Source organism: Emys orbicularis, chromosome 10 (genome assembly GCF_028017835.1).
Source record: "Emys orbicularis isolate rEmyOrb1 chromosome 10, rEmyOrb1.hap1, whole genome shotgun sequence".
Classification (NCBI taxonomy): Eukaryota; Metazoa; Chordata; order Testudines; family Emydidae; genus Emys; species Emys orbicularis.
Genome location: NC_088692.1, coordinates 34,552,127 through 34,568,354, shown reverse-complemented (window position 1 = coordinate 34,568,354; position 16,228 = coordinate 34,552,127). Strand labels below are relative to the sequence as shown.

The window sequence follows — 16,228 nt, the reverse complement described above, 5'->3', positions numbered from 1 at the left end:
GATTTCAAATACTAGGATTAAAAATACTACAGAATGTTTCTACAGCTGTGCGTGGGAAACTTGTACATAATCTGCCTGTGCTATGTTTGGCTCTAGTCAGGATCATTAGTCTTTCACCTTCATGATCATTAAATTCACACACGGTTTTTAAAGATGGGTAGAAAGAGACTGCATGGTAATCAGTGTGTACTATCCACCGTACAGTTGCTTTATCAACAGAAGATGCTAATGCATCAGATGATAAACTCATTCCTGACTTTACTCTGTATAACTCGAGATCTGTGCTCTGGTATCCAGAGTTTGGTTTTAGTGAGTATCAGACCCAGGAGTGGTGGTATTTCAGATGATCCTTTTGTGTATAATTTTGTACTATTCCTCTTAGCAAGACAAATTAATATTTCTATATATTTCCTCAATGTTCTGATTTTTGTACCTTTTTACATCAGCTATCCCAGGCAGCAGCTAGTATTGATAACAGGGTGCCCACCCCCGGCTCAGTTGCCAGTGCCGATATCAACTCCCAGCAACTGGGACCTGATGCACCAATGCTAGAAAGCAAACCAGAGGTTAAAAATGAAGAAATTGAGCCAGAGCCTTGTGAAACACAAGTGGAACCTAAGACTGAGGTAAGTGAAATTCCTTCACAGTTAATTAGCACAATAATATATAGGAGCTAAAATAAGATGAGTGTGAATCAGTGAGCCAAGCTGACCAGAGAAAATATTAGTTAATGGAAAACTCTGATTTTCACTCTGGTGGAAGCCCTATGTATCGTGCTTTATTGTGTATCAGGCTACTGACACTCCAAACTTATATAATGTCTCAAACTACAAATTCTATGTGTAGTTTCATCTCATCTCTTCCTTTCTTAAGCTGGAGGAGGATTTACAAGGATCTTGCCAAGTGAAAGAAGAAATAGATGTGGCAGAGTCAAAACAGGAGCCAATGGAGGTAGAAGAAAAGAAACTTGATATCAAGGTAGAACCTAAAGAGGAAGAGGACAGTGGCACTAATGGCACCACTTCACAATCTACATCACCATCTCAGCCCCGTAAAAAGAGTACGTATATAGAAATGGGAGTTCTTGCTATAATTTTTTTTGGTTTTCTGTCTCCTGCAATCTTTAAGCCAACCAGGAGGTCCCTCTGTTTGCGCGTATGCACTAACACCACAAATGGGGGGCTGAAACAGTGAGTTAATGTGCTAGCCTTTTTCCTCTTGGAAAGCAGTACTCTTTTATCTTTTCTTGGATCACAAGTGAAAAGTAAGGTTTTGATGTCATCCTGATTTCCACTTAACATTACTGTCAATGATAACATCAGTTTGGCTTTTTCACAATAACCAGTCTCTGTGCAGAAGGGCCAAAGCCAGGATAGTAAGGGATTGGTTTCAGTTCAGGACTGAGATGAATTGTAGGGTAATTACGTAGGTAGGTGTTGTATGAATGTATCTGACTTTGGCCAGTGCTATTTCATGAGGACTGAATTCACTTAGAACATTTTCCTACAGAGGTCCTCTAAGTCCTGTTTTCACTTCATCCCTGCTGTCCAAGACCTCTTGTTGTGGTGATATCCTCCAGCCAGAAGATCATGTGGAAGTAGCTCCCTCCATAACCTCTCCTTGATTTAGCCAGAAGGATTATTGATGAATCACGGGATATGCCCCTTTCCCTCGAGAGGCTGTGTGCGCAGCGTCCATATTGTCATTAGCCCTTGTTGGCCTGAGAATTAGGGACTGAACTCAGTTCCTGAATTTAATTTTTTTACAGTTAGACTGGTATACTGGCCCTAAAACTTTTAAAAGGAAAAATACCCAGTGCAGCTGCCTTGAGAGTGCCATCACTTTAAAAGTGTGCTGGCCCAAAGCCTGTTCCACAGAAGTTTGCATGATGGTGACCACCACTCTGATCAAGTCAGTCTACAGAATTAGTGTTTTGGATATGCTTAGTTTGAACGTAGATTGTTCATACCTATCTGCTATATTTTCCTCTTTAGTTCAAAGGGAAAAAGTAGTACTATTGTGGCTAGCATCGACTTATGGAGCGGTGCACTGTGCTATCCCACAGTTCCCGCAGTCTCCGCTGCCCATTGGAATTCTGGGTTAAGCTCCCAATGCCTGATGGGGCAAAAACATTGTCGCGGGTGGTTTGGGGTACATGCCATCTGTCGCCCCTCCCTTCGTGAAAGCAACAGCAGACAATCATTTCGCGCCTTTTTTTCCTGGGTTACCCGTGCAGACACCATACCACGGCAAGCATGGAGCCCACTCAGCTCACCGTCCCCGCTGCTGTTGTGGGCAAGTCTACTGTGGGTGCTGCTGTGATCCAAGTAGCCAACAGGGCCGGCTCCAGGCACCAGGCAACCAAGCTGGTGCTTGGGGCGGCACCTGGAGGGGGGCGGCGCGGCGCTCGGGCCGCCGGGGAGAGCGGGGCCACAGCCGGGCTCGCCGCCCTCCCCCCGGCGCTCTGGCCGCCCTCCCCCCGCGCCCTCCCCCCCCGCTGCCGGGGGGAGAGCGGCGAGCCCCCGCCGGGGCTGGCCGCCCTGCCCCCGGCGCTCTGGCCGCGGGGGGGGGGGAGGAGAGAGAGCCGAGCCCCCGCCGGGGCTCGCCGCCCTCCTCCCAGGGCTCCGGCCGCCCTCCCCTCCGGCGCCCGCCACCCTCGCCCCGGGGCTCCGGCCGCCCTCCCCCCGGCGGGAGAGCGGAGCCCCCGCCGGGGCTCGCCGCCCCCCCCCCCCCCCCCGCGGGGGGGGGGGGGGGGCGGCGGCGGCTTTTTTGCCTGGGGCGGCAAAAAAGCCAGAGCCGGCCCTGGTAGCCAATGCAATCATTGACGTTCTGTTATCAAGGGTAGTGACTCTGGGAAATGTGCGGGCCTTTTTAGATTGTAGGTGCATCATATTCCTGTCCTTTGTCGCTGGTGAAGAAGTCTTGCAGCCATACATTCCAGTCCGGTCGGCGCTGTAACATCCCATAGCACTTCCGTGGTTGACACATGTAACAGCTCCAGGGCTCTTGCTCTTTTGCTTTGGCTGAGGTACCTTGCCCTACCAGGACCTCCAAGCATTCGACACAGAAGCACCTGCGGCAGCTGGCATTGCTACACAGCAGCAGCTCCTTGCCTTTGCAGCAGATGGTGCAGTAGGACTGGTACCCGTCCTCGTTGTACATGTAGAAGAGCTCCAGGAATCGATCCCTGCAAGTCTGTCAAAGGCCCCCCCCTCAAACAGTGGGTGGAATGTGGCTGGGTTTTTTCTCCCGCATGATAAACAACTGTCTTCAAGGCTCCTGTTGTTGTTTGTGACTTCGGAAACCATTTGCTCTCTGCTCTGGTCCTCCTCCAGCCGCTCCTTGCTGTTGTTGCAGAAGTTAGTCTTTAGCCACTTGGCCGGGGGTTCTGGGAACGTCTTCTCTGCCCGGCTCCTAGGAATCTCCAGGGCATGGTGTACCGCTCGTCGATAGGAGACCAGCTTATTAAACGTGGAGTGGTTGAAATGCTGCCTAAAAGTCATCAGACCCACCAGCTTGTCTGCTGAAACCTCGGAGAACTTCCCATCCCCAAACCATTTCACCCAGTGCATTCTGGAGATTGCCTGACGTTTGGACGTGACTCTGTAGGAGACGATGATTGCAGGCCACCGGGAGAAGCCCTTGATCTTCCCCAATTCCAAAATCTTTCCCATCCTGGTATTCCACCACTTTCCCTGCAACTCTGCTCTCCTGCTCCCCAGCGATGAGCTCGGGGGATCCATTCTGGTCCTCCTGGGTGCTGCTGGCAGATGTGGTACTGCTGCTCTGGGGGGACTCCTTGGAATCCTCCTCAGTGAGGTCGATCAGGGGCGCCTGGACAGACATGGCCATACTCCTCTTAGAGCACCAACTGGGAGCCAGAGACTCCAGGTCATTCTCTTCAAGTTTCATCTCATGGAGATTCAGTCCTGCCTGGAATATCATGTGAGCTGGAGACGTCTGCCTCAGGCTGCTCTCCCAGCCAGCAGCACCGCGCGGTCGCACCCCTACCCCTTGCTCACATGGCTCATGAAGCCTGGACAATAGTAAGGAGCAGTTCAGCTATAGGCTGAGCAAGTTCAGAATGGTGGTTGAATGTGCCTTTGGACATTTAAAAGCTCGCTGGCGCTGTTTGCTGACTAGGTCAGACCTCAGCGCAACCAAAATTCCCATTGTTATTGCTGCTTGCTGTGTGCTCCATAATATCTGTGAGAGTAAGGGGGAGACGTTTATGGCAGAGTGGGAGGTTGAGGCAAATCGCCTGGCATCCGATTTTGAGCAGCCAGACATCAGGGCAACTAGAAGAGCACAGCAAGGCGCGCTGCACATCAGAGAGGCTTTGAAAACCAGTTTCATGACTGGCCAGGCTTCGGTGTGACAGTTGTGTGTGTTTCTCCTTGATGCAAACCCGCCCCCTTTGTTGATTTTAATCCCCTGTAAGCCAACCACCCTCCCCCCTTCGAAATAAAGTAACTATTGTTTTGAAACCATGCATTCTTTCTTTATTAATTTAGAAAAAAAAAGAGATAACGGACAAGGTAGCCTGGGTGGGGTGGGGGAGGAGGGAAGGGCAAGGCCACATTGCTTATTGTAGCCACACACAAAATCAAACTGTTTGAATGACAGCCTTCTGTTGCTTGGGTCATCCTCTGCAGTGGAGTGGCTGGGTGCCCGGAGCCGCCTCTTCTCCCCCGCCTTCCTGGGCATCTGGGTGAGGACGCTATGGAACCTGGGGAGGAGGGTAGGCGGTTATACAGTGGATGCAGCGGGGGTCTGTGCTCTTGTTGGCTTTCCTGCAGCTCCAACAGACGCTTCATCTTGTACGTTTGCTCCCCATTAGCCTCGGCATCGCGTCCTGCCTCCGCTCTTCGCGCTCACTTAATTCTTTCCTGGCCTCTGCCACTGAATGCCTCCATGCATTAAGCTGTGCCATATCAGTGCGGGAGGACTGCATGAGTTCGGAAAACATGTCATCGCGAGTGCATTTTTTTCGCCTTCTAATCTGCGATAACCTCAGGGACGGAGATGTTTCTATGCTCTACAATTCTGGGGGGACTGCATGGTCACCTGTGCTGCTGAGTTCGCCACTCTGACCAAACAGGAAATTAAATTCAAAAGTTCCCGGGGCTTTTCCTGTGTATTTGGCTAGTGCATGGGAGTTCAAAGTGCTGTCCAGAGCGGTCACAGTGGAGCACTCTGGGATAGCTCCCGGAGGCCAAAACCATCGATTTGCGTCTGCACTACCCCAAATTCGACCCAGCAAGGTCAATTTTAGCGCTACTCTCCTCGTCGGGGAGGAGTACAGAAGTCTATTTTAAGAGCCCTTTAGGTCGACAGAACGGGGTTGGTTGTGTGGACGCAGTCATTTTTACATTGACCTAATGCGGCTAAATTCGACTTAGCCCTGGTCTACACTACGGGGTTAAGAAATAAAATAAGGATTTTTTTTTTTAGTGATGGTCCCTATTGTATTCCTCTGAGGGTTATAAACATGTGCCATGCATCTGGAGCCAGAGATTTTCAAAGTAGTAGTGTCCATTGATCCGCACATGCACTTTTGCTCTGCCTCATGGTTTCATCCAAAGCAGTAATGGGCGGGGCAAACCAACTGTGCCCTTAGTTCCTTCTGACCGCCACATGGTTTGAGTCGGAGCTTCTGCTGTTCTCTCTTCCCTTGTGATACATTTTTTTAAATGACAGAAAAAGATTGTTTTATTCTTGTATATAGTTAGTTTTTAGTTTTTTACTGTAAATTTTAGGATTAAGGAATTTCGGGGACTCAATTTTTCTCCGTTTCCTGCCTCCCCCCTTCTTCCCCCCGCCCCCCCCCCGCACCTGGGTACTGAATTGTGCCGCCCTGTTGCCCTCACTCATTCTCAATCAGCAATGAGTACTAGCGCTGCCTTTACTGCTTGGGAGAAGCCCACATTTCATCCTGGTGCAGTATCTGCCTCTCCTTCCCAAGCCGTACCTGGGAAGATTGGGCTCTCTGCCTCAAGGAGCACCTCATGGCGATCACCATGAGGCCACAGTTGGATCCAGGCTAGGAACACTCCCCCACCCCCCATAAATTGGCCTGAGCAATCCAGGTGTGTGCCTCCTACCACAGAGATCCAGTCCAGTTCCCCTGGTACCACTGCTATAGACCCCGTGCCAGGGCCTAGTCGTGAGGCAAGGAAGCCATGCGCATAGGCATAGCAGTAAGTCTCCCTCTAGGCCGAAGAAGGACGTTGCACCTTCCACGAGTTCCGGCCATGGAGAAACTGTGCATTCCAGTGCACAAGCATGACAAGAAGCAGCATAGACCACAGGATCTGCTGGTTCTGTCCACTGAGCGAGATACACCTTCCAGTTCTGCACCGTCAAAGACAAGGGAACCTTCAGTTCTGAGGCAGTCCTCCATTCCGGCCCCAGCTCTCGTTCAGACTGCAGTGCGCATGCCATTGACACCAGGCAGGTTTGAGACTGTGCCCGAGCCTCGTGAACTCTTCGCTTTGGAAAAGGTGAGGTCTCCACAGCTTGCACTCCAGTCACCTCCTAGGGGGGTGTGCTCTCCCACCTTGGACTTACCTCCTTCAGCTCATGTTCCTGCCTGCTCTCTTCCAGCTCATGTGGTTCCCGTGGTGCCACCATTAGAACCAGGCTCTGACTTCTTGGCATCAGAGACTTGGACGTAGCACAGGTCCACCCCTCCCATACTGTTGATACAACTATCCAAAGGCTCTGCTGACTCAGTGAGAGTACCTTCCCTTTCCCTAGCAAAGGAGCCACTGGTACCCCACTCCTCGGGACCCACCACAGCAAATGAAGGATCCTCCTTTGGGCCCTACTGGGTGTCCTGGCCTCAGTATACACCTTCAGAGCCTTCCCATTCAGCATGAGAGGAGTGCCCCATCACCCTTCTTTGACAGTCATCGAGTAGGTGTTCAGAACCAGTGTTAGAGGCTGAACTGCTTAGCCTGGCTCCAACGGCACCGCCGGAAACTGAGGGATTCCCTTCATCATCCCCAGATGCTGTGGTGTCATCAGCTCCCTCATCGCCTCCGGATGATTACCGTCAATTCTGTTACGCAGAGTGGCTGATGCTCGCCATGTTCCACTGGAGGAAGTGCAGGACAAATAACATCAGCTTCTTGATAATCTTGCATGCCTCGGTACCGACCAGAGTGGCCCTAGCAATCAACGATGCCATTCTTCAGCTGGCCTGAACTGTTTGATGCACTCTGGCCGTTTGTCCACTCACCCCAAAGGGGGAAGAGAAGAGGTACTATGTACCGGCGAAGGGGTCTGAGTTTGTTTTCCCCACACACACACACACACACACCTAAATCCCTTGTGATACTGGCAGCAACGAAGCGGGTCAGGCAGCAACACCTATACTCCACCCCAGCAGATGAAGCGGGTAAGTGACTGGACATTCTGGATTGCAAGGTTTTTTCTTGGCTGGCCTTCCAATTTTGGATTTCTAACTAACTGGCACTATTAGCTAAATATGACTTGCTTACTTATGGCTTGTTGGCGGACTTTGCAGACAAGCTTCCTCCAACAGAATCGTGCCTCCTTCCTGACTATCTTGGAGAAAGGCAAACTGGTCGCAAGGACAATGCTTCAGGCCGTGGTGGATGTGGCATATATCTCTTCATGCACAATGGCCACTGTACTGCAAAGGGAGCAATAGAACCTGTTCCTACAACCTGTCAGGGCGCAGGGTTTTATTCCGCCTATTTTCTAGTACCCAGAAAAAAGGGCGGATGGTGACCAAACTTATACCTCCATCATCTCAGTTACTTCATATGCAAGCCAAAGTTTTGTATGGTCACCTTTAGAGATCATCGTACCTTCACTGGAAAGAGGCATGTGGTCTGTGACTCTCACTGTGCAGGAAGCCTATTTTCACATAGACCTCCATCCTACCCACAGAAGGTTCTTGAGATTCAAGGTAGGCCCTTGACATTTCCAATTCAGGATTCTACCATTCGAACTCACTACTGCTCCCTGGGTATTCACCAAAGTTTTCTCTGTGGTGACGCCCACCTCTGGTATCAGGGAGTTCTTATATTCCCATATCTTGATGACTGGCTGATAGCAACACGATTCAAAGGGGAGGCTCAAGTCTTGACCTCCATGCTGCTCCTACTCCTCTCCTCCCAGGGGGGTGAGCATAAACATAGAAAAATCAACTTTGGATCCCACACAGCCCCTAGAATTCACTGGGGCATGTATCGATGCAGTCTCAGCACAAGCCTAGCTACTGGAGGACAGGTTCCAGATAATTCAAGAGCTGATTCCTAAAGTGATTGCCAGCCATCCTGTTCCATTCAGAACTTTCTTTTCCCTCCTTGGACACATGGCAGCCTGTCCGTACATCACCGCTTTTGCTCGTCTTTGCTATTGCTGCCTGCAGCTGTGGCTCCAAAGGGCCTATTCTCCCATGCACCATACCATGGACCTCATCTTAACAGTCCCACCCAAGGTTCTTTCCTCCCTCCACTGGTGGATGGACCTGGGTCAGGTCAGCACTAGGATACCCTTCCTCCCATTCTCTCCAAGCATGACGATCATCATGGATATGTCACACATGGGCAAGTATATGACACAGGAGACTTCCACTCAGGAATCCCAGTTGCACATCAACATTCTGGAGCTTCGGGCGGTGCAGAGGGCGTGTCACACATTTCTCCCATTAATTCTGTCCTGTCACATGCTTGTCATGTTAGACAACACCGCAACTGTTTATTACATCAACAAACAAAGGGGCATGCGATCGCCAGTGCTTTGTGCAGAAACGATTAGTCTGTGGGATTGGTGCATCGCCCACAAAATCCTGTTGTCAGCGGCCTATCTTCTGGGGACTCAGAACGTGATTGTAGACTCTGAGCAGGCAGTTCATGGCTGACCCTGAATGGGAACTCCACGACGCCATAGTCATAGTCCTTCACCCGATGAAGGACTCCAACCACAGGCCTCTTTGCCTCCCATATCAACAACAAATGCATCCAGTATTGCTCCAGAGGAGGCCTCTGTGCCCATTCCCAGGGAGATCCCCATATCATCTGCTGGTCAGACCAGGCCGACTACACTTTTCCCCTGCTACCGCTACTGGCACGTGTCCTCCATAAGATCAGGTGGGAGAGGGCCACAGTTATTCTAATCACCCCATTTTGGCTTTGCCAGTACTGGTTTCCCCTCCTTCTCTGTATGTCAGCGTGTCCCCCCACTTCCACTGCCAGCATTCCCAGAACTGCTCACGCAATACAGCAGCAAGATCAGACATCCTAATCCACAGACACTTCACTTCAGACTTGGTTTTTGGATAGGCATCTTTGCTAGAATGGGAATGTTCATTGGCAGTACAAGACATCCTCTCAAGTAGCAGGTAAGAGTCCACAAGGCATTCCTATCAAGCTAAGTGGAAACATTTCACTTCCTGGCCCAACAGAGGGGTCAAGCCCTTGAGAATGTGAATATTCCCCTTATTTTGGACTACCTTCTGTCCCCGAAGGCATCCTTGCTCTTAATTCCATCAAGGTGCACATGGCAACTATTAGTGCTTTCCACCCCTCATAGAAGGACACTGTGTGTTTATGCATCCATTGACTAGCGGGTTTTGGAAGGGACTCCTTTAGACCTATCCACCCATTCAGCCTATCGCCCCCACAGTGGGACGTCAACCTCATCCTTTTGACCTTAATGAATTCGCCCGTTGAACCTTCAGCCTCATGGCCCTGTCTCTCCTTTCCACATAGGTCGCCTTCTTGGTTGCTGTTACTTTTGTGAGAAGGGTAGGCGAACTGGGGGCCATAATAGTGGACCCCCATTTTACCACGTTCTATAGAACAGGGTTTCTTTGCGTATGCACCCCAAGTTTCTGCCAAAGATCGTATTCCACTTTTACCTTAATCAGCTGATACACTTACCTGCTTTTCTTCCCGAAGCCTTGCGCCTTGGCGGAGGAGAGCGCCTTCACTCCCTCAACGTCTGCAGGGCCTTGGCCTTCTACCTGCAGAGAATGAGCTCATTCAGGAAGTCCCCCTGACTATTTATCATTATAACAGAAAGGATTAAGGGATAGGCGATATCCACTCAGAGGATTAAGTAGGTTTTGGGGTGTGTTATGCTCTGCTATTGGTTATTGGGACTGTCTCCACCCCTTGGTATGAGCCCACTCCACAAGAGTGTAAGCATCAATTATATCTGTGCTTCAAGATGCACTGCTTATGGACATATGTAGGGCGGCCACCTGGAGTTCGGTACATACTTTTGCTTCGCATTACACCTTGGAACAAGATTCTGCGATGAATGCCCCATTCCACAGAGCTGTTGTCCAGTCATCGGTTCGGTTATCTCCTCACGCACCCCTCCTCATGACTAGGTACTGCTTGTTAATCACCCTCAATGGAATACAGTATGGACCATCACTCAGAAAAGAAGAGGTGGTTACTTACCTGTAACTGCAGGTTCTTCGAGATGTATGGTTCCTATTTGTATTTCAGTCCCATCCTCCTTCCCCTATGCTGTGGATCTCTCTTGAATTGTGGTGGTGAAGGAACTGAGGGCATGGTTGGTCTGCCCTGCCCTTTATCGCCGCCTCAGACAAAACCATGAGGTGGAGCAAGGTGCATTCACGGACCAACAGACACTACTGCTTTCAAAATCTCTAGCTCCGGACATGTGGAGCATGCGTGTTACCCTCAGTGGAATATAGATAGGGACCACTTATCTTGAAGAACCTCCAGTTACAGGTAAGTAACAGGTACTTACTGCCATGATTCTTCTTCAGTGGATTGTTGTCCACTTCTTCACGTGAACACTGTTGCAGGCTCTGGTGTAGAAAAACCCATCACTCGAGCCAGAAAAAACACCACCTAATTATGCTCAAAAAAGCAGCAATAAAAGTTAAATGTGAAAGTTTTAAGCATGTTTTGAAGAGAGAACCTCATGGCTTTGTGGAAGTAGGGAAGCTAATTCAGAGTATGTGTGATCCTCCATGGAGGCCAAACAGAACTGGCAGGGTTTCAAGAGTGGCCAAGTTAAAACCTATCTCAGTGATTGAGATATCTTCTATGGACTGAAGGCAGGATGACAAGAAGGAAAAGCCCACTGTAGTAGTAATGAACTTAATTATGAGAGAGAAATTACCTCCCATCACTCAGGCAAATTACTGTGTAATCCACTCAGATTAGTCTGTACATGTGTAATTTGATTAGTATACCTGGATGAGCAGCATAAGTGGATTATTCTGCACACTGCAATCATGAACCTTTTCAAATATTTAAGTTATTAAAGCAACATTATGAACCTTAATCGCTCATTACCAGTAGTTAGACACTCATGCTACAATTAATAGTTATATATTGCCAAGTGCTAGCTACTAATGGTAATATTTATTACTGGGACTTCTGGTACATAATTGCTTCATTCCAAGTTACTGTAGAGAATGCTTCAGTAATCAGATTATAAGGGAGGGAAGGAAGGAAAGAAAGAGTCTCAACAGAAACTTCTGCACCCAATTAAAGAAGCTTCACTGATTGCAGCTACAATGTTGTCACTTGATTTACTGTTTGTATTGTTAATAAAAAAATAAGTAAGTAAACCGGTGGCAGAACAGATGGTTTGGTAAGATTCTGTATAACATTTTGTTATATGCACTTAATTGTATTTTACTCTTCCATGCTTCTTAGATGCTTAATGTAATTCCATATAAATACAAAATGAAGGTTAAGGAAAGCACTCTGAAAAAATACCAAAGTTGAGATTGTATGCGAAACCTTCCCACTGTCCATGCATGCATTATAATATCGTCTATAATTTCAGTGTAACATTATTTCCCAATCACAACATATAAACTTTCCCTAAAATCTTACAAAAACTATTACATGATGTAGTAACACAAATTTCATTGTCAGAATGGTCTAGAATATCTTTTTTGACAAATTCTGTAATGTTTTCTCTCTAACCAAGTATTTTAATAACTTAGTCCTAGCCACGTATTATACAATTTCTTTTCAAACAGCGGCAAAGCTTTCCTTAACTAGAAATGTGAGTGATTTATATATGCCAAAACATTTTAACTATTACTCTGTTAATGGTTAGTCTGCATTAAGCTGTGGCTTATTGTGTACTTTTCATTTAAAATGACTTTCATGGATTGGTTAGAATGCATGCTGGTACACAGTACTACAAGACCTATAACACTGCTCTACAGCCAAAATGCTTCTGAAATAAATGTAGTCAAACTTTACTAATTCTGGGTCACTGAGAACGAAAATGATACTTAAAATTGTTGATTGGCTCTAGTTTTCAAGATATGCTATTGGGTCAGTATATACGACCCTTGACTTGGGAATGGCGGAGGATAAGTGAGTTATAAAGGGAAGGGATCTCAATTGAAACCAGAAATGACTAAAATACATCTTTGACTGGATCTATGAATAAATCTATGACTGGGTTTGGACAGTACTTGCTTTTTAGGCAAAACAATGAATGATGCAATCTGAAGCTGGTATTGCGTCATACATGATATGAATTGCATCATGTTATTCCTAGAAGTCATGGATGATGCAATCATAACAAAGCTTACATCACTCTGCTGAACAAATTGCCCTATATCAGCTCTAGAAATTATACAGTGTCGTGCTCTCTTATTTGTCAGTGTTTGATTTTGTAAAGGGACACATTTCTGTTTAGCCAAAGTGAGCAGAGATGCCTGGTACTTGTGTGAACAGTGCAGATAACTTCTGCTATGTTTGTGGTGAAGTGACTTTTGCATCACAAAAGCGCAGTATAACCACTATGGTTAAGAAAGCCTATCACCTTTATTTTGGCTGCAAAATTGGAGAGCGGGACAAGAGGTGGGCCCCACACATATGCTGCAACACTTGTGCAACAAATCTTCGCCAGTGGTTGAACAGGAAAAGGAAATCTATGCCTTTTGCAGTGCCAATGATTTGGAGAGAGCCAACAGATCATACCAGCAATTGTTACTTCTGCATGGTGCCTCCAGTTGGAAAAGGTGTGTCAAAGAAGAAAAAGTGGACTGTGCATTATCCAAACATTCCATCAGCTATACGCCCAGTACCCCACGGAGAAGGACTGCCGGTTCCTGATGCACCAGAATCATTCTCACTTGAGTCAGACAAGGAAGAGGAAGAGGATGAAACTTCTGGTCCTGAACCATCAATGTCACAGGACCCACATTTTCTCCCATCCTCCTCCTCTGAACCACACCTCATAACACAAGGTGAACTGAACGACCTTGTCAGGGATTTGGAACTACCCAAGAGTAAGGCAGAGCTGTTGGGCTCCAGACTACAGCAGTGGAATCTCCTGGCAGGTGATGTTAGGGTTTCCATGTTCCGTGACCGTCAAAAGGATCTTGTCCCATTCTTCTTCATGGAAGGTGATCTTGTAGCCTGCAACAACATCGATGGTGTGATGGCAGCCCTCAACATCGTTCACGATCCAGATGAGTGGAGACTGTTCATTGATTCATCGAAGACGAGTCTTAAAGCTGTTTTACTGCATAATGGCAATGTTTTGCCATCAATTCCAGTTGGTCATGCAGTCCATATGAAGGAAACCTATGACAACATGAAACAACTTTTGAGGTGCATAAACTATGACCAACATCAGTGGCAGCTTTGTGGCGATTTGAAGGTTGTTGCTCTCTTGCTTGGTCTGCAGACTGGATACACAAAGTACTGCTGTTTTCTCTGCGAATGGGATAGTCGTGCAAGAGATTCCCACTACATCAAGAAAGATTGGCCGCTCCGACAGTCATTGGAGCCTGGGAGGAAAAGTGTTCAGCATCCACCACTTGTTGAATCAAGGAAGATTTTGTTACCACCCTTACACATCAAGCTGGGTCTGAAGAAGAACTTTGTCAAGGCCATTGACAAAACACAAGCAGCTTTCAAGTACCTCTGTGGAAAATTTCCAAGGTTAAGTGAAGCTAAGATAAAGGAAGGTGTCTTTGTTGGTCCTCAGATTCGTGAACTTCTTCGAGATGATGCATTTGACCATGCACTGCGTGGCAAGGAAAAGACGGCATGGAAAGCCTTCCAGTTAGTGGCAATAAATTTTCTCGGAAACAACAAGGCAGACAACTACAGGTTGTTGGTGGAAAACCTCCTCAAGGCATACAAAAGCCTTGGTTGCAACATGTCACTAAAGATACATTTTTTTGCACTCTCATCTAGATTTTTTTCCACCGAACTGCGGAGCAGTGAGCGACGAGCACGGCGAGCGATTTCACCAGGACATTGCAACAATGGAGAAACGCTATCAGGGCAAATGGAGCCCATCAATGCTTGCAGACTATTGCTGGACAGTGACAAGAGATGCTCCATTTAATGAATACAAGAGACAAGCCAAGAAGCGCCGAGTAAACACTGAATAGGACTAAACTATGTACAGAATAGTTTTTTGCCTTTTGTTTCATAATAAATTTTATTTATATAACCCTTTTGCTGATTTTTAAAGTGTTACATAAACAGGACAGGTGAAATATTATTATGTAAAGCAACCATAAACACATGAAAAGACCTAGGTTTACAATTTATGATTAAAACTCTATCTACACAATATACATAGACATAAAATGTAAAAACTTAAATATCTTAGAAACAGTAGCCAATCAGTTGTTTTAATTGTCATATTTGAATTCAGCACATCAAATTACATAATAAATAGCACATTTTATCTCTGAAGCAGACGACTTCTCAAAAATTGTAGACCAGTGTAATTGTAGAAAAATATGGCATTTCCTGATTAAATTCTGAAGCATGCAACTGTAATGCTCTCTTAATGTAACTGCTTTTATGAAATTTCTATTTAAAATATATATTAAAAAGGAGCTTCATTCTCCTTGTCTTTTGAAGCTCTGCTCAGATACCAAAAGTCTACCTTTGGTCAGAGACCAAGCATGGAAAATTTCAGCCCAAGTAGTGGGACTTAAGGAAGGTTAGGAGTGACTGAAAACATCTCTCATTATAAAATGACCAAAAGTTATTTTGCAGGCTCTTCACAAAGCCTGCATTACAAATGAGGGCAACCTCTCCCATATCCATTTTCTCTGAAAATGAGGTTCTGTCCCACTTCAAATACACCATGGAAGGGAACCTTTTTCTTTTTTTTTCTTTTGCAGGCTGAGCTTTTTCTTGTCCCCCTCTCTCAGCCCCCTTCCTTCACAAAGTAAGGACAGTTTGGAATTTTTATTAATTCAAGACTGCTTGATATCTCTCCCTGGAATCTTCCTAGGTAGACTTGAAGGAGCACTTCATTTCAGCTGTTCAGAAGCCTCACAGCTAAGTTGATTTCTTTCCCCACCCAACAGGATCCTCTACTGAAAAGATTACAAGTAAATAGAGAACCAAAAATATTGTCTTCAGTAATTTCAAGGATGCTGCTCTAATCTTCTCTAAGAGTTTTCCCCTGAATGATTTCAACCAGGACTCCCTCTAAACCAATTTACGGTATAATGTTGGTACTTAACAGATAATTGATGATGATGATGATGATATAGGCAAAGGTCATGTTTCTTTCAGCCATCACACACCAAGACAAAATGGGATATGTGGTGGTTTAATGCTAGCTTCTGTTCATCTTTCTCATATTCACAGGACTTCTTTCCTGAAAAGGAAAACCCAGAGAATTGTTTCTCAAAAAGAAAAGCCCTATAAAAGGAATTTTTTCCCCCTCTGAAGGAATCTGAACAGCATAGGAAGAAAAGAAGAAATCCCCTGCCCACAAGCATTTTTCGCCTTATTTTTCATACCTTAAGAGGCCGAGGGTTCTGAAGATGAAACTAAAGAGGTTTTTTCCTCCTAAAACTTTGAAGGCTAAATTGTGAAATGATCAGTTACCTATATATTTTGGGGGGAAAGGCATAACAAGATCCAGTGTCTGTAAGCTGAGGTGTGTTTAAAAAAAAAAAAAAAAAAACCATTCAGACTGAAAATAAGATGCAGATTTTAACAGAGAGGGTAATTAAACATTAAAACTGCATAGCAAGGGATATGGTAAATTCTCCATCTCTTTTAGTCTTTTAAAGACTGGATATTTTTCTAAATGATGTACTCTAGCTTAGCTACAGGTTAGTGGGCTCAATGTCCAGGAAATTCTATGTCCTGTTATGCAGAAGGTCAGGCTAGATTATTATAGTGATCTCTTTTGGCCTTAAAATCTATTAAATGAAATAATCCAGAACCATTAAATTCCAAAGTATCCA

General features: G+C 46.3%; 1 protein-coding gene and 1 pseudogene across 4 annotated transcripts in view; one reads left to right on the top strand and one right to left on the bottom strand.

Annotated features, from left to right (window-relative positions):
• The window catches only part of CREBBP (CREB binding protein), a 166,084-nt gene that overhangs the window by 101,332 nt on the left and 48,524 nt on the right, over positions 1-16,228 (top strand). For all 4 annotated transcript variants that reach the window (XM_065412176.1, XM_065412174.1, XM_065412175.1 and 1 more), the window contains 2 exons: positions 447-626; positions 874-1,060. In XM_065412176.1, the coding sequence (XP_065268248.1) occupies positions 447-626; positions 874-1,060 (367 nt within the window). The remainder of the gene's footprint in view (positions 1-446; positions 627-873; positions 1,061-16,228) is intronic.
• LOC135884531 (DNA (cytosine-5)-methyltransferase 3B-like) lies at positions 2,872-6,010 on the bottom strand (annotated as a pseudogene).